This window comes from Rana temporaria, chromosome 3 (assembly GCF_905171775.1).
Source record: "Rana temporaria chromosome 3, aRanTem1.1, whole genome shotgun sequence".
NCBI classification, from domain to species: Eukaryota; Metazoa; Chordata; class Amphibia; order Anura; family Ranidae; genus Rana; species Rana temporaria.
In genome coordinates this window covers 453,269,719-453,289,141 of record NC_053491.1, presented here as the reverse complement: position 1 = coordinate 453,289,141, position 19,423 = coordinate 453,269,719, and the positions used below count along the sequence as shown (strand labels likewise).

At 44.4% G+C, this 19,423-nt stretch overlaps 1 protein-coding gene across 2 annotated transcripts in view; it reads left to right on the top strand.

Moving 5' to 3' along the window:
• The window catches only part of ARRB2 (arrestin beta 2), a 106,407-nt gene extending 87,195 nt beyond the window's left edge, over positions 1 to 19,212 (top strand). Inside the window, exons 7-14 of one of the 2 annotated variants that reach the window (XM_040346665.1) lie at positions 2,000 to 2,135; positions 4,554 to 4,638; positions 7,391 to 7,463; positions 12,646 to 12,783; positions 12,871 to 12,954; positions 13,039 to 13,112; positions 13,744 to 13,798; positions 17,835 to 19,212. In XM_040346665.1, the coding sequence (XP_040202599.1) occupies positions 2,000 to 2,135; positions 4,554 to 4,638; positions 7,391 to 7,463; positions 12,646 to 12,783; positions 12,871 to 12,954; positions 13,039 to 13,112; positions 13,744 to 13,798; positions 17,835 to 17,931 (742 nt within the window). In that variant the 3' untranslated portion in view covers positions 17,932 to 19,212. The remainder of the gene's footprint in view (positions 1 to 1,999; positions 2,136 to 4,553; positions 4,639 to 7,390; positions 7,464 to 12,645; positions 12,784 to 12,870; positions 12,955 to 13,038; positions 13,113 to 13,743; positions 13,799 to 17,834) is intronic. The other variant, XM_040346666.1, reaches the window with a different exon arrangement.
• The last annotated feature ends 211 nt before the right edge of the window (positions 19,213 to 19,423 follow it).

The window sequence follows — 19,423 nt, the reverse complement described above, 5'->3', positions numbered from 1 at the left end:
ATCTTTCATAATATTAAAAAAAATGGGGATAACTTTACTGTTGTCTTATTTTTTAATAAAAAAAAGTGTAATTTTTCCCCAAAAAAGTGCGCTTGTAAGACAGCTGCGCAAATACGGCGTGACAAAGTATTGCAACGATCACCATTTTATTCTCTAGGGTGCTAGGATAAAAAATATAAATATAATGTTTGGGGGTTCTAATTAGAGGGAAGAAGATGGCAGTGAAAAACAGTAAAAAATTACATTAGCATTGCTGTTTAACTTGTAATGCTTAACTTGTAATACCAACGGCTCACCACCAGATGGCGCCAGCTCACAAAAAAAGCCAAGTCGCCAGGACACCATTTCTAGTCGCCATGGCGACCTGGCGCCCAGGATTTGTCGAGCTCTGCCATAATGACAATGTGAAAGTCTTTTTGAGTATGATACTACAAGCTTGGCACACCTATTTTTGGGCAGTTTCTCCCATTCTTTGCAGGACCTCTCAAGCTCCATCAAGTTGGATGAGGAGCGTCGGTGCACAGCCATTTTCAGATCTCTCCAGAGATGTTCAATCGGGTTCAAGTCGGGGCTCTGGCTGGGCCATTCAAGGACATTCACAGAGTTGTCCCGTAGCCACTCATTTGTTATCTTGGCTGTATGCTTAGGGTCGTTGTCCTGTTGGAAGATGAACCTTCGCTCCAGTCTGAGGTCCAGAGTCCTCTGGAGCAGGTTTTCATCAAAGATATCTGTGTACATTGCTGCATTCATCTTTCTCTCGATCCTGACTAGTCTCCCAGTTCCTGCCACTGAAAAACATCCCCACAGCCTGATGCTGCCACCACCATGCTTCACTGTAGGGATGGTATTGGCCAGGTAATGAGTGGTGCCTGGTTTCATCCAGACATGATGCTTGCCATTCAGACCGAAATGTTCACTCTTTGTTTCACCAGACCAGAGAATTTTACAATGTCTGTCTGGATCTCCGCTTTATTACTACAGCATAGAAAGATATGTTGGCCGAGTTGTGCACTTCCAACCTTGTGGAAACTGTTTGGCCAAATCAAACATCCGGAGCAGATGAACTTCTCCCATGACGGCCTCCATTTACAGAGGAAAGTCCGGTCACCAACCCGTCTGCTCAACCCACACATTACTCTACTGGCGCGTTTCATAAAAGATAAACTGGCTTAGGATACAGAGGGCCAGATTCTCCAATATTCTGCGGCGGCCTCGCGTAAGCCATTTACACTACGCCGCCGCAACTTACTGGAGCAAGTGCTGTATTCCTCAAGCACTTGCTCCGTAGTTTGCGGAGGCATAGTGTAAAAGGCCCGGCGTATCCCCGCGTATTTCAAAGGGGGCAGCTTATATTTAAATTAAGCGCGCCCCCGTTTCGATCGAACTGCGCATGCGCCGGGCTAAAAATAGCCCAGTGCGCATGCTCCAGTTCTCGGCGGAAAACGTCAATGACGCCGACGTGTGCGTCATTGACGTAAAGTCGTATTCAAGAACGACTTAGGAAAACGACGTACCCGACGGGAAAAGACGCGGACCCGACGCCATACTTAACATGGCATACGTAGGACTGGCGTAAGGTTACCCCTCATATAGCAGGGGTAACCTTCCGCTTACGCAAATGACGTAAGCGACGGTTACGCGACGCAAATTCGTTCGGGAATCGGCGTATCAGGCTCATTTGCATAAACAAATGAGACCTGAACGTAAACGCCACCTAGTGGCCGGCGGCGAATTACATTTAAGATCCGACAGTGTAAGTGACTTACACATGTCGGATCTTCAGCGTATCAATGCGAAAATGATTCTAGGAATCACTCGCATAGATACGCGTGTCAAAAAAGAGAGATACGATGGAGTATCCTGAGATACTCCATCGTAACTCTACTCAGAATATGGCCCAGAATATTTTGCTCTGAAAACTGGTGGATTGCTTAACATAAATGTGACCATAATAGTACATCCCTTTACCTGTCTAATCAGGGGACTTTTGTCATTGCAGAAACTCGGTGCGTCTGGTCATCAGGAAGGTACAGTTCGCCCCAGAGAAGTCCGGACCTCAGCCGGTAGCCGAGACCACCAGACACTTTTTGATGTCGGACCGATCATTACATCTAGAGGCCTCGCTAGATAAAGAGGTACAGTATTACCATTTGCCATTTGTTCTACAGGTCAGAGCCGCACAAAACGTATTACTTTTGTAGGATTGTTGGCAACTTAAAGCATAGTTCAGCGGAAAAATATTTTCGACTCGGCAGCTGCAAATACTGCAGCTGCTGACTTTTAATATAAGGACACTTATCTGTCCTTGGTGCCCGCAATGTCTGCACCCGATCTGTCCCTTGTCGGGATGGTGCCGACGCCAAATGCGTTGAGGGAATCAGGAAGGGAAGCCTTGCGGCTTCACTGCCCGTTCCCTACTGCGCATGTGCGAGTCGCGCTGCGTGATCCAACTAGTCCCCACTGTCTTCTGGGACCCGCGTGTTTCCCAGAAGACAGCAGGGGGATGGGGAAGGTGCTGGACGTGGCGTAGGTCACTGCGGTGATCGATGCCCGGAAGTGGGAGCAAATGCCTGGATTACACAGGTGTCTGCTCCCTCCTCCCCCCAAATGTGACACTGGAGGGGGGGATGGTTCCGAAAAGTGGAAGTTCAATTTTTGGGTGGAACTCCGCTTTAATCACATACTGAGTTTCTGCATCTATGAAGGCCTCTAATGGTGAGGTGTCCCCATCACAAGTCCTATCTAAACTGCCATGGCCATTGTATAGCTAAATGTTGTTGGTACAGTTTCACTCGAGAATCGTCTTTAACTACTTGCCGACCTGCAACTGAAAAAATATCGTTTTACGGCGGCAGGTTGGCTCCCCTGCCCGAGAGTCTGTAGCTCTACGTCGGCTGTAGCAGGATACTAGGGGCGTGTGCGTGCCCGGCGGGCGCGATCGCCGCCGGGCACCTGCGATTGCTTGTTACAGAGCGGGGACCGGTTGCTGTGTGTGTGTAAACACACAGCTCCCGGTCCTGTCAGGGGGAAATGCTGATCCTCTGTTCATACAATGTATAAACAGAAGATAAGCGATTTCCCCTAGTGAGGCCACCCACCCCCCCCCACAGTTAGAACACACCCAGGGAACATACTTAACCCCCTTCCCCGCCCCCTAGTGTTAACCCCTTCACTGCCAGTGGTATTTTTATAGTAATCCAATGCATTTTTATAGCACTGATCGCTATAAAAATGTGTCAAAAGTGTCCGCCATAATGTCGCAGTACCGGAAAAAAATAGCTGATCGACGCTATTACTAGTAAAAAAAAAAAAATATTAATAAAAATGCCATAAAAATACCCCCTATTTTGTAAACACTATAACTTTTGCGCAAACCAATCAAACGCTTATTGTGACTTTTTTTTACAAAAAATATGTAGAAGAATACGTATCGGTCTAAACTGAGGGAAAAAAAAGTTTTTTGATATATTTTTGGGGGATATTTATTATAGCAAAAAGTAAAAAATATTCATTTTTTTCAAAATTGTCGCTCTATTTTTGTTTATAGCGCAAAAAATAAAAACCGCAGAGGTGATCAAATATCACCAAAATAAAACTCTATGGGGAAAAAAAGGACGCCAATTTTGTTTGGGAGCCACGTCGCACGACCGCGCAATTGTCAGTTACAGCGACGCAGTCCCGAATCGCAAAAAGTGCTCTGGTCTTTGGGCAGCAATATGGTCTGGGGGTTAAGTGGTTAAAATGTAAAACCGATAACTGGGGAAGCCAGCTGTGAGAGAGTAAAACATTTAGGGCCTTTTTATGCCTCCTGAACACCAAACCCCTGCTGTTTAGTGTAAAGGCAGCTGTCCATTTCTACCGCAGTGAGACGGTGGTAGCGCATTAAAGTTACACAAGCTGCTGTGGTGAACAGTTAGGCTTCATTTTCACTGGCGTTTTTACAGCCACTTTCTGGGCGTTTTTTACAGCTTAAAAACGCCTGTCCATGTTATTCTATGGCGTCATGCCCACATAGGCGTTTTTGAGCTGCAAATGGCATAGGTGTTTTTGAGCTGTAAAAAAAACGCAGGACCAGGGCGTTCTGAAGCTCCAGAGTAGAGCTGTAAAAACGCCAGACGTTAAACGCTCAAAAACACACGAAAACGCTCAAAAACGCGACCGCGGCATTTTTAAAGCTGCAGCTCACAATTTTTTTTTTTTTTTTTTTTACAAAATAAACATGGACAGGCGTTTTTAAGCTGTAAAAAAGCCTAACAGTGGCTGTAAAAACGCCAGTGGAAATGAAGCCTTATTTGTTTTTATCGTCAAGTCTCATTCGAGTTGATTTACTAAAACTGTAGAGAGCAAAATCTGGTGCAGCTCTGCATAGAAAGCAATCCGCTTCCAGTTTTTTTTTTTTTTTTTTTTGTCAAAGCTTTATTGAACAGGGTTAAGTTAGACGCTGATTGGCTAACATGCACAGTTGCGCTCCGATTTTTGCACACTCCAGTATTAGTAAATCAACCCCACTTTGTATCAATATTCTCAGCATATCTTGCTTTGTCTCCTTTCAGCTGTATTACCACGGGGAAGCCATCAATGTAAATGTCCACGTGACCAATAACTCCAGCAAAACCGTCAAGAAGGTGAAAGTGTCTGGTATGAGATGCATACGTTTTACTTTTGTCCCAGTATTTTGTGTTTTAAATTGTTCCTCAGTTTTTTATTGATTCACATTGATTATTGATTTCATGATTGCTCTAATGCAAACCTGCTGTATGTTATACATGTCTGGGAAAAGGAGACTCAACAACCAGAAGCAATGCTTGTAATAAAGAGCAGTTTGTGGTTGGCCTAATGCAAAAAGCTGGCTATACACTGATTTTGAAATTCTGCTCATTTAGCAGGGGACCAACCAAACTTCATTCAGTGTGTGTGGCTCCCCAACTTGACAGAGGTTCGATTTATATAATCAAACTTAGGCTGGTCATACAATTTTTTCTTTAGATTTACCAAAACCATATACCGTATTTATCGGCATATACCGCGCACTTTTTTGCCCTGAAAATCGGGGCAAAATCGTGGGTGCGCGGGGCAGTCTCTGCTCCTCTCGCGCTGACGTACAGGACGTGAGCGCGAGTGTAGCCGAGCCTGCCTGACTATACACGAGTGTACTGCGCTCGGTATATGCCGGCGCAGTATTCAAACTCGGCGCGGGGAGGATGCCGCAGAAGGACGCCGGACCCGACGAGGAGGACACACGAAGCCGCAGACGGACCCGACGAGGCCGCCGCGCAAGACACCAAACTGTAAGTACAAAAATCTTTTTTCCACAGGAATTTCGGGGCAACTTTAGGGGTGCGCGCTATACGCGGGAGCGCGCTATACCCCAATAAATACGGTAATACGAGGTCAAATCTAAACACTTACAATTTGTGTGCAATCAGGCAGGCAATTGCATTACATAGTTGAAGGTAAATGAAGGAAATTGAATAAGAAAATTGTATAGTGTATGGCCAGCTTTAGTTGAAGGGACATATCGGGAACATTTTACGACAATCCAGTGGCTGCAGCCGCAGATCAGTGTGTTCTGACAGCAACAGGTGCCACTGTCAGAATTCAATGTCACGGTAGGGGGGGATTTGGAAGAATCTGATTGAGGGGGAATTTTTTTTTTTTTTATGGCCAGCCTAAGGTGCGGGTCCACACTGGAGTGCTGCATTTTGGCCGCAGCACAGGTTTATGTGCGGTTTGTGTGCATTTTACATGCACTTTTAGCCATGGTCCCTGTGACGGCTCTCGGATACCCCGGCTGGGCACCTCCGCCAGACTTGTGTCTCCTGTTATCCAAATGCACCAGCAGCTGGCAGACTCGCCATAACCAGCCCTCAACACCCCAATTACACGGCAAACCACACAAGTGTTGAGGGTTAAACATGCAGAGCATAAACTGTTTATTAAATACAAAACATACACCTTCAAACACAGTTGGGGACACTGCCCTTAGCCTTGTCATAGAGGGGGTAGGGGACAACGGGAAGAACCAATGGGAACTCAACACTTGTATATTGAAACAGAACTACAGTTGAAACCCATAAAGGGATTATGACAAGCGGGCAGCCCATCCTTACACATCCCCCACTGGGAGGTGTCTCCAGACCTTTTGTCTACATGCCATGACCTAACACAATAACACGAGGTGTGGGGGTGGGATGCAGCTGATATAGGGACCTTCATTACGTTATCCCAACGCCATTTTGTCCCCAAGTCTCATAGCTTTACGCTTTGGGAAGAATACCTTTATCGGCTAAAAAGTACATTTGTTTCCGGAATAAAAGTATATATTTAGCCCAGCCTGCCCAATAGGTTTAGCTACCCGGAAACGACTCCACGAGCCCAGTCCCAGGTACCGCGTTCAACTGGTTCCGATGAACCGGCAACCGCGGACACAAATGTCTGGAGGTGGCATCTTCTCCAGGTGGTGGGAAACGGCAAATAGCCCTCCAAATCCCCTGTTCTCTGCTGGGCCATAGCCTGTGGGTAGGAGGCGAGCCCACAGCCCCCTCCAAAACACAGTGACAGTGGATTCTTTCACAGTCCCATTGACTTCTATTAGGTTGTGAGTTTTTGCCACATTTGGAGATCGCACCGAAAGTCCTGAATGTTGCATCTCTAGTGCGCCTTCAGAAAATGCTGGAAAAAAAAACTTGCGACGCAATACAAGTCATGGGACCCAGGCTAAAAAAAGTGTGTAAAATGCACATAAACTGTGCATGTACCCCGTGCTACGGCCAAAACACTGCGCACCAGTGTGAACCTGGCCTAAGAACTTATATTGATTTTTAGATCTCCTGGTACAGTATACAGCCAACCAGCAGAGGCCTGAGAATCATTAACAAATCAGTATGTGAGCAACAAATGAGAATGTCATGCAACGTATAATTATTGGAAACAACGCTGTATTTTTCCAAATTCATGCCATAGTTGGGTTGAAAAAGATATCAAGTCCTTCTAGTTCAACCATTAAAATAAATAAAATAAAAAATATCATACAAACCCATATACCCAATTCTATACCATGAAATAATGATATGCTTTAGCTTCATCCACCTTAAAGTGTACCTAAGACGACCAGAACAAAAACACATCTTGCCCCTTTTTGGGTCTTGGATGTCCTGGTATTTGCCAGGAAGGGGTTGATTTATAATCCGCTCTATATTAAAATGGCGACATGAAAAAGGGAAGTGCTTGTGGTTTTCTGACTAATAAGTTCTTTGAGAGATTTCAAACATTCCAAAGATTGCCATAGTGGTTAGAATGCGGAGTCCTGCAATATAAAAATGTGTGTGTGTGTGTGTGTGTGTGTGTGTGTGTGTAATCTGTCTTATTTCTGTGTTTTTCTTCCCTGCAGTCCGGCAGTACGCAGACATCTGCCTGTTCAGCACAGCACAGTACAAGTGTCCAGTCGCTCAGATTGAACAAGAGTGAGTCCTGCATCTTCTACACTCGTATCTCCTCTATTCTCTGTACATTCATTGGGGGGGAAGATTCACAAAGCGTTATAATGGTGCGGCTGGCGGGTGCCATATTAACAAGGCAGATAGCTCTGTTTTTAGGTCAAGCTGGTGCCATCCACGCTAGTTTCTATTTAAGAGTGCAATAGAAATAGGCATGGGTTCTATGCCTAATTAAAAAGTTGATCACCGCAGTTTTCAATATAGAAAATTGAAGCAAACTCCCACCAGACTGGACCTGGCATCCTGGATGTGAACTGTCTGCTGGTAACCTGGCAGAGACGACTCGCATGCCTCTCTGCCTGTGCAGGGAAAAACGCTACATGGCAAAGGCAGGGAAATTGGCCTTTTCTTTCTATATTCAGACTCTGCCATGTAGTGTGTTCACTGGATGAGAAAGAGACATGCAGACAAAATTTTAACGCCCCCCCCCCCCCCCCCCCCCCCCCATCCTGGGACCCTAAGCTGGCACTGGCCCTGGATAAATCTCAATATACAAACCCCAGTGGATACCCTCCACCCTAATATACATACCCTCTAGTTTATCCCATCTACCTCACAATCATATACCCAGAGGAATCCACCACACCCCATGCCCTTCTGATCGTATCACACCTCACCCAGATACTCCCTACTGTGATCACACCTCACCCAGATACTCCCTACTGTGATCACACCTCACCCAGATACTCCCTACTGTGATCACACCTCACCCAGATACTCCCTACTGTGATCACACCTCCCCAGATACTCCCTACTGTGATCACACCTCACCCAGATACTCCCTACTGTGATCACACCTCACCCAGATACTCCCTACTGTGAACACACCTCCCCAGATACTCGCTACTGTGAACACACCTCCCCAGATACTCCCTACTGTGATCACACCTCCCCAGATACTCGCTACTGTGATCACACCTCACCCAGATACTCCCTACTGTGATCACACCTCCCCCAGATACTCCCTACTGTGATCACACCTCACCCAGATACTCCCTACTGTGATCAAACATTAACAAAGATACTCCCTACTGTGATCACACCTCACCCAGATGTTCCCCACTGTGATCACACCTCACCCAGATGTTCCCCACTGTGATCACACCTCACCCAGATACTCCCCACTGTGATCACACCTCACCCAGATACTCCCTACTGTGAATCACACCTCACCCAGATACTCCCTACTGTGATCACACCTCACCCAGATACTCCCTACTGCGATCACACCTCACCCAGATACTCCCTACTGTGATCACACCTCACCCAGATACTCCCTACTGTGATCACACCTCACCCAGATACTCCCTACTGTGATCACACCTCACCCAGATACTCCCTACTGTGATCACACCTCACCCAGATACACCCTACTGTGATCACACCTCACCCAGATACTCCCTACTGTGATCACACCTCACCCAGATACTCCCTACTGTGATCACACCTCACCCAGATACTCCCTACTGTGATCACACCTCACCCAGATACTCCCTACTGTGATCACACCTCCCCCAGATACTCCCTACTGTGATCACACCTCCCCCAGATACTCCCTACTGTGATCAAACATTAACAAAGATACTCCCTACTGTGATCACACCTCACCCAGATGTTCCCCACTGTGATCACACCTCACCCAGATGTTCCCCACTGTGATCACACCTCACCCAGATGTTCCCCACTGTGATCACACCTCACCCAGATGTTCCCCACTGTGATCACACCTCACCCAGATACTCCCTACTGTGAATCACACCTCACCCAGATACTCCCTACTGTGAATCACACCTCCCCCAGATACTCCCTACTGTGATCACACCTCACCCAGATACTCCCTACTGTGATCACACCTCACCCAGATACTCCCTACTGTGATCAAACATTAACAAAGATACTCCCTACTGTGATCACACCTCACCCAGATGTTCCCCACTGTGATCACACCTCACCCAGATGTTCCCCACTGTGATCACACCTCACCCAGATACTCCCCACTGTGATCACACCTCACCCAGATACTCCCTACTGTGAATCACACCTCACCCAGATACTCCCTACTGTGATCACACCTCACCCAGATACTCCCTACTGTGATCACACCTCACCCAGATACTCCCTACTGCGATCACACCTCACCCAGATACTCCCTACTGCGATCACACCTCACCCAGATACTCCCTACTGTGATCACACCTCACCCAGATACTCCCTACTGTGATCACACCTCCCCCAGATACTCCCTACTGTGATCACACCTCACCCAGATACTCCCTACTGTGATCACACCTCACCCAGATACTCCCTACTGTGATCACACCTCACCCAGATACTCCCTACTGTGATCACACCTCACCCAGATACTCCCTACTGTGATCACACCTCACCCAGATACTCCCTACTGTGATCACACCTCCCCAGATACTCCCTACTGTGATCACACCTCACCCAGATACTCCCTACTGTGATCACACCTCACCCAGATACTCCCTACTGTGATCACACCTCACCCAGATACTCCCTACTGTGATCACACCTCACCCAGATACTCCCTACTGTGATCACACCTCACCCAGATACTCCCTACTGTGATCACACCTCACCCAGATACTCCCTACTGTGATCACACCTCACCCAGATACTCCCTACTGTGATCACACCTCACCCAGATACTCCCTACTGTGATCACACCTCACCCAGATACTCCCTACTGTGATCACACCTCACCCAGATACTCCCTACTGTGATCACACCTCACCCAGATACTCCCTACTGTGATCACACCTCACCCAGATACTCCCTACTGTGATCACACCTCACCCAGATACTCCCTACTGTGATCACACCTCACCCAGATACTCCCTACTCTGATCACACCTCACCCAGATACTCCCTACTGTGATCACACCTCACCCAGATACTCCCTACTGTGATCACACCTCACCCAGATACTCCCTACTCTGATCACACCTCACCCAGATACTCCCTACTCTGATCACACCTCACCCAGATACTCCCTACTCTGATCACACTCCCCACCTGATTGCATACCCCCACCCTGATATTACCCCCCCCCCCCTCATACCGCCAACCTAATCGCACAACCCCAGATACCGACTCCCCCCTCCGATCACACACTCAGATCCCTCCACTCTGATCATAACCCCCCTCACACACATACTAGTGCAACTTATTACCACCAAATGAAAGATATAACGCCAACATGTCAGAAAAAAATGTAAAACAGAATCGCTGAGTTGGAAAAAGGATCACCCCCTTTTATGTCAGTATTTTGTTAGACCACCTTTTGCTTTAATTACAACCATTTTAGTCTGACCACCTTAAACACACATTGAAGATTCTGAGGCCACATGGAAAAAGATGTTCTGGTCAGATGAGACTAAAATGTATATTATTTGGTCTCAACACCAAATAAAGTCTGGCAGAAATCCAATACAACTCACCATCCAAATGACACCATTCCTACAGTAAAGCATGGAGGTGGTAATATCCTGTTATGGGGGTGTATCTCTGCATCAGGGACTGGAGCACTTGTCAGGATAGAAAGAAAAATGGATGGGGCAAAATACCATCAAATTCTTGAGGAAAATCTGCTGCCCTCTGCTAGAAAGTGGTCAATGGGAAGAAGGTTTCGCTTCCAACATATAATGACCACACAGAGGTTGAAGGAGAAAAAGGTGAATGCACTTGCATGGCCTAATCAGAGCCCAGACTTAAATCCCATTTGAAAATCTGTGGAATGACTTGACGACTGCAGTCCACAAACAGTCACCATCAAATGTAACTGAACTCGAGGCAATTCTGCAAAAAAGACTGGGCAAATATTGCAAAATCTACATGTGCAAAGTTAGTAGAGACATTTCCCAACAGACTAAAGGCTGGAATTAAAGCAAAATGTGGTCCAACAAAATACTGACACAAGCGGGGTGATCCTTTTTCCAACTCAGCGATTTTTATTTATTTATTGTCTGACATTTTGGTGTTTATATCTTTCATTTGGATGTTTTAAGTCACACTTGTAAATACAGCTGGATAAAACAAAAACTGTGTTCTTTTCAGGCTGCAAAGCAACAAAATGTGATTTATTTTAAAGGGGGTGATCCTTTTCTATACTCACTGTATACCTGTATAAGTAGCAGTAGCACAATGGGAAATCTGGTACAGTCTGAGGTGAAGGATGACACTTTGTGGCGAGCCTCTTGCTCAGATCCTTATTTTAATCTCCAGATTATTAAAATGATAGTGATGTGTAATGGGCAAGTGGTTTCTACAATAGACCCTATATTTGCAGTAAAAAATGTAAACGGTGAATATCAATAAACCTAGATTTTCAAGTTGTACCTATAGGTAAGCCTATAAAAAGGCTTGCCTATAGGTACAGTAAATATCTCTTAAACATGCGCCGTATAGCTGCGTTTTTAAAGCTTTTTTCAGAGTTAGAGCGTCTTACGGCTGAAAAACTCCCTCAAAACCCTCTTTTTCTTTCTCCTTTTTTTCATTCTTTTTTCTCTTTTTTTCTTTCTTTCTTGCTTTCTTTTTTATTTTATTTTATTTCTTTCTTTCTTGCTTTCTTTTTGCTTTCTTGCTTTTTTTGCTTTCTTGCTTTCTTTTTGCTTTCTTGCTTTCTTTTTGCTTTCTTGCTTTTCTTTCTTGCTTTTCTTTCTTTTTTCTTTCTTTTTTTGTCTTTCTTGCTTTTCTTTCTTTTTTTTCTCTTTCTTGCTTTTCTTTCTTTTTTTTCTCTTTCTTGCTTTTCTCTTTCTTGCTTTTCTCTTTCTTGCTTTTCTCTTTCTTGCTTTTCTCTTTCTTGCTTTTCTCTTTCTTGCTTTTCTCTTTCTTGCTTTTCTCTTTCTTGCTTTTCTTTTTCTTGCTTTTCTTTTTCTTGCTTTTCTTTTTCTTGCTTTCTTTCTTGCTTTTCTTTTTCTTGCTTTCTTTCTTGCTTTTCTTTCTTTCTTTCTTTCTTGCTTTTCTTTCTTTCTTTCTTGCTTTTCTTTCTTTCTTGCTTTTCTTTCTTTCTTGCTTTTCTTTCTTTCTTGCTTTTCTTTCTTTCTTGCTTTCTTTTGCTTTCTTGTCCTTTCCTACTGGCTCTTGCACTGCCCTATACGTGATGGTTTTTTTTTTCTCTCTCCAGTGACCAGGTGGCCGCCAGCTCTACATTCTGTAAAGTTTACACTCTGACTCCACTTCTGTCTAATAACCGGGAGAAGCGGGGTCTGGCCTTGGATGGAAAGCTGAAGCACGAGGACACCAATTTAGCATCGAGCACCATGTACGTGTTGTATTATTTGCCCTAAGATGCACTTGTTCATACCTGACATATGGGGTATAACTCTGTTTTCTGCTCCTGTGTTTATAGTGTGAAGGAGGGATCCAGTAAAGAAGTGCTGGGAATTCTTGTCTCCTACAGAGTAAAAGTTAAATTGGTGGTGTCCCGTGGAGGGTAAGTACTGCTCATGGTAAACGGGTGGAGTAGTGTGCTGGTATAGGCCGCGCCTTTACAGATTTAAATTTTCTGCCTCTCCAGGGATGTCGCGGTGGAGCTGCCTTTTGTCCTAATGCATCCAAAACCCCCGGAGCCAGCGCCAAGACCTATATCCGGTGAGTGGGTTCAGGGAATGCGATTACCAATCTTAAAAAAAAAAATGTATATACATATAAATAGCAGCATGCTCCCTCTAGGTTCCAACACTAGTTGATACTGGGTGCTATAATGCCAGCTGTCACTGAGGAAGGAGTGGTGGTGGGCCGAGGATGGGAGGGGTGGTAGCCCTTACCTTGCCCTGATTGGGCAAAGTGAGAAATTGTCTCCCTTTTTATTGAGATCTCAATACAAGATGGCACAGATTTCCCATGTTCAGAAACCAGTGTCCATTCAGGGCTGCCATAAATCACAAATAACAAGCCCTGTCTCTGTAGATAGGATCAGCACAGGGCCAATCACCGTCCAGACAGAGGGTCAGGGGTCCTGCAGCCTCATAGGACAGTCAGAGGAGAATGAAAACTCCTATTACAAGCTTTAACCAGACACTGATGGAAGTCACAAGACTGCTATATACTGCTGATGAGAAAAGCTGTTTAGCGGCTTCTATTTACTAAAATAATTGCATTTCCATGTTCTTTGGGGGACCAGATATAGTGAATGCAGGCTCCTGGGTTTAGTAACACTTTACATTTTGTAGGAACACACCGTATTTGCTTCTCATGTGCTCAATCTCTTTTTGCTTTTCAGAGTTCCCTCAGACAGATGTGCCTGTTGACACAAATCTCATACAATTCGAAACAAAGTAAGTTCAGAACCTTTTATTGGGGTTTTACCGGCCGGAAAGATTTCAGTGGTGCTTCCAGACCAGAGATTGACCTTGTACCAAACATTTGCAGAGCTTTGCCCAGAGATGACTAAAGGGACATAATATTTATTTAAGTGCTTAAAGTGGAGGTTCCATCAAAAAAACAATTTTTTCTTTAAACTCTAGCTTACGACTAAAAAAGAAAAAAAAAAAGAATTTTTTTTTTTACTCATCTGGAAATGCCTGTTGCTATGCGGTCCCATGAAATCTGCCTTTGAATCCACCTAGGATTCTGACATCATCTCCCTCTAATGCTCCTGGGAAATGTGTGTCATCATTTCCCAGGATGCAGTGCGCTACCCAATTATCACTCCCCATCCAAAACTTCCAGGAAGTAAGTGCTTGTAGGCTTCACAATGCCCACAAGCAAAATGACAACGGTGTAGATATCGTTTTATAAACTATCTTTTTTGAATATCTATGCGGATCGGCGGGGGATTGTAAAATAGTAAGTGACCAGATTTATATTATAAAAACGCAGGATGAAAGGACATACATTTAAAAAATGCTAATTGTGGTTGGAACTCCGCTTTAACCTATGCAGTCTTAACTGAAGGCCTTGATGCACACGATACAAGACATTATAACCGTATAGATTACAGGGAGGAGCTAAAGGAATAAAAAGAAGTCCTCCCACCCAATCGGTGTGTAGCTCAGTAAAAATTCATATCTCCTTCCATCACATACACCCAAAAAGGGGGCTTATTCCTCAGTTCCGGACGGTGGAAGGAGCCTTGCAAATTATTACTTTGTGCTCCTTCAGCCAGAGCTGCTGTGTTTTTTCTTTTTTTTTTATGTATTTATTTTTTTCTTAAAAAGATATGTTTTTATTGCTTTTCAAATAAAGGTTGTACAAAAAAAAAAGAAGAGAAACCCCATTCAATACATAAAAAAAGACACAGAAAACCCACTCAATACATAAAAAAAGACACAGAAAACCCACTCAATACATAAAAAAAGACACAGAAAACCCACTCAATACATAAAAAAAGACACAGAAAACCCACTCAATACATAAAAAAAGACACAGAAAACCCACTCAATACATAAAAAAAGACACAGAAAACCCACTCAATACATAAAAAAAGACAGAAAACCCACTCAATACATAAAAAAAGACACAGAAAAAAACACTACATAAAAGACACAGAAAACCCACTCAATACATAAAAAAAGACACAGAAAACCCACTCAATACATAAAAAAAGACACAGAAAACCCACTCAATACATAAAAAAAGACACAGAAAACCCACTCAATACATAAAAAAAGACACAGAAAACCCACTCAATACATAAAAAAAGACACAGAAAACCCACTCAATACATAAAAAAAGACAGAAAACCCACTCAATACATAAAAAAAGACACAGAAAAAAACACTACATAAAAGACACAGAAAACCCACTCAATACATAAAAAAAGACACAGAAAAAACACTTGATACATAAAAAAAGACACAGAAAAAACACTACATAAAAGACACAGAAAACCCACTCAATACATAAAAAAAGACACAGAAACACTTGATACATAAAAAAGACACAGAAAACCCACTCAATACATAAAAAAAAAGACAGAAAACAAACAAAACAAAACGCGTTTTTCGTGTCGCAACAATTCACATGAGCCAGAGCTACTGGTTTATAGTACATTTCTAGCCTAATATTACAGAGCCATTTATTCCAAACTGCATACAGCTGTTTCAGGCTTGTTTTTTTTGTTGCCTTTGTCAGTACAGGATGTGGAAACCTGTAGCTTCATAGAGTTAGGGCTAAGGACCCAAATTGTGCAAACAAGGCTTTCTTAGTAGGATGTCCAGCATGCTTGGCAAATTGAGTGTCATGGCAGCACCCCATAAAAAGTGTTCATAAAATATGGTATAGAACTATAGTTTATGAAAAAAGTAACTCCACCTCAAACCGTTATATCTTTTAATATGTATCTACTAGAATATTTACCTTAAGCCTGTGCCTTGTTCATGTGTGCAATGCAATAGGTTCATTTAAAGCTCTGTTCACATATATGCAAGTTGGATGCTTTTTTGAATCTCATCAAATTCGCATGTCATGTGAACCAAACCAGCTTTCTGTAGAGCCAGTTCACATATCTGCAGCGCGATTATAGTGCGCATTTAGAGTCCTGTGCATGTCATTTTTATGGGGGGGGAGGAGAGTGGGTACTTTAGAGAGGGACTTCCTGTTCAACTCCCTCGTTCAGTATTCAGGCCGCCTAGGCGGCCCCTCCCTCTAGGCGATCTCCTTGGACACGTGATAGGTCACAGAAGATTGCCAGGAGCGCAGCGCGATGTGCGCGCACGGCCGTGAAGCCACAAGCTGTCATGGCCGGGTGCCCACAGTTCCAATGACAGCGCCGCAGAGAGAAGCAGGACTTCCCCTGCATCGCTGGACCGTGGGACAGGTGAGTGTCTGATTATTAAAAGTCAGCAGCTATAGTTTTTGTAGCAGAAAAAAATAGCCTGAAACTCTGCTTTTATTCCTTTTATTTTTTTCCTTCAACCAGCAGCAGTCCTGCTGAGCTATTTTATTCTGACAGCTGGGAGATTTCCACGCTGTCGGAATACACTAATAAACTCTGCTGTCTTTATCCTGCAGCTCTGATTGCGAACGGAAAATCCAACTGGGTGATTTACAGAAATCAGTCGTTACAACCACATTGTTAATACACACTCCCTGCTGAACGGGCCAAACTTTTATTCCTGTATGGCCAGCTTAAAGTGGAGCTCCACCCAAAAGGGGACGCTCGGCTTGTTTGCTCCGCAAACACCCCCCCCCCCCTCGCTTTCACATTGGGCACCTTTCAGGGGGAGGGGGAGTGGATGCCTGTCAAAACTAAGTGCCCTCTCCAATTTCTGGGTAAGATCGCTGCACAACGATTGCAGCGATCTACGAAATGTCCGGCCCCTCAGTGTGACTCGTGCATGCGCAGTAGGAAACATGCTGCGAATGCCGACGCCTGCAATCGGAGCCGATGAACGGATCAGCTTGGGGTGCCAACATCGTGGGGTCCCTGGACAGGTAGGTGTTCTTATATTAAAAGTCAGCAGCTACAGTATTTGTAGCTGCTGACTTTTATTTATTTTTTTTTCCCCTTGCTGGAACTCCTCTTTTAAAGTGGACGTAAACCCTCCTATTGTTTTTATCCAAGGAAGCTGCCATCTTGGCCTCTGTTTAATCAACTGCCATGATGCTGCACATGTGATCAGTTATGACACCAGATAGTTGGGTTGAGAGCACAACCAATGTGACAGTTGCATTCCCATCATGTGCTGAATATGTAACTATTTTTTGAAATTGTTAAATCAATGGGTTTACTTCCACTTTAAGCACGTGTAAGGACTCCTTCACACAGAGCGGATCCATATTGCTCAGCGGGGATCATCCGTAAATCTTCGCTGAGCTGTCGGCGGACAGGGCAGTCCCCGCACACTGTGCAGAGACCACCCTGTCTTTCCTCCGCTCTCCCCTATGGGGAATCGGATGAATCCGGACCGTGTGTCCGTATTCATCCGATCTGTTCCGCCAGACGGAAAAAAAATAGGGTTTTCTTCCGTCTGAAAAAGCGGATCTTTGCAGAGGCGGATCTTTACGGACGTTAGCGGATGCTCATCCGCTAACGTCCACAATCCCATAGGGATGCATTGTGAGTCCGTAAACGGACTTGTAAAAAACAGACCGTTCGTCCGCCCGTGTGAAAGGGCCCTTACTCTTGTAAGTGGCTCCTCGTGTTCCTGCCTGTACCAGTCCTAGCACACCACCATCCCAGCTACTTATAGGGTTCCATGAATAGGGATGTGTAGACATGTGCTTGGCACCTTTGTGCAGCGGGAAGCATATGAATGAAGAATGTCCTGTTTAGATGCTTCAACAAGTAATGGCTGAACAGATTATGGAGGCGAATCAAAGTACCTGTTACCTTTCTAAATGTTTATTTTTTATTTTTTTCTTGTTCAGTTACCCTCAGGATGACGACATTGTCTTTGAAGATTTCGCCCGTCTAAGACTCAAGGGGTTGAAAGATGACAAGGAAGATGATGAAGCGTACTGCTAGCCTTGCTTTTAGAGGCTGGGCCCCATTGCCACTGGAGACTCCGCCCCCTTTGCCACAAATGGGTTTTATCCCCCCCCTTTTTTTATTTGAGCGGAGACCTTACACAACTACACACACAATGTGTATCGAATGAGCAGGCAGCATATACGTGTGTGTGTGTACATAGGGACTCGCGGGATACAATGGTGGGGGACAGTAGAGTGTATACGTTGCTGCACAGGCACTGTGATGAAGGTTGTGGTATATGTTGGTGTACTCTGTATTGTGATGTCATATCTGTACACCTCCATATACTTGATATATATATATATTGGAAACGGCAAGCATATGCAGTATGGGGGGTTGTACATATGATAGGACCTATAGGAAATGTACCATGTAGGTTCGGGGGGGTAGACATTGTAAATAAGTGGCGATCATACCCAATCATGCATATACACACAGGTGTAACTGTCATCGCTGTGTGCATGAGTGACCTGCGCACACACACACAACCTACACACAGTTTTTAGTGTGTCGATCATATTTTATTATATTTCTTTTGTCAATTTTGTATATTTTCCCCCTGCCGATCGGTACACTCGTGGCACACCGTATGCTGCACTGCCACCTTGCACTTTCCCCCTGCCCCGCCATTTTATTTTTTGTTATTTTATGTAGGACATAAACGCTGTGAATAAACAGGAGATGCAGAGGTGTAAGATCAAATCCTCGGGGGATGGATCTCAAGGCCAGTTAATGAGAGAACTTGTGACGTTGTGATTTTTACTGGAGTTTTAATTTTATTCTTTTATCATTTTTTATTTTTTAACCCGACTGAGGGAGACGAAGGTGCGACGCTTTGGTTCCTGCTGATAAAGGAGGGGGCGCGGGGGATTGCGTGGTCTCAGGGAGTCTTTCGAACTGCCAACATCTCTTGTTCCGCCTTGCAGCAGGACAAGCCTAGATCTGCTGTCACTGGCTCCTCTGGGGAAGCGGCTCGTTTTGCTTCTAATATGTGAATTTTCCAGGGTGGGACACTGTGTCATGTCCTCCTATTCGCACAAACGGGTGACGCACCTGTCTCCTCTCTGTCCCCTCCCAATGTTTTAAATATATATATATTTTTTTTTTGCCTTGATTCGTAATATATTTTGTCTTTTTGGATGTAAAATGATCTTTCTGTGGTGTTTTAAAGAACTCCACAGGTTTTAAAACGCTTTATTTTTTATCTTTATTTTTTTTTTTTGCTACAAATATTAGGATGTGAGGATTAACAATAAAATCTGGTGTATGAATGTGGTCTTTTGTGTTGCATGTATTTTCTTAGTGATTCTTTGCTGCATGGGGCAAAATGTGGCATATTAAGACCCCCATGCATACTGGGCATTAAAGGGGTTGTAAAGTGTAACGGTCAGGGGTTAACGACGTTACGATATTCCATTCCACTCCACCAACCCAAGACAGCTTCCGACACTCCACAATTCAGCAGACAAGACCCATTGGATTTTCC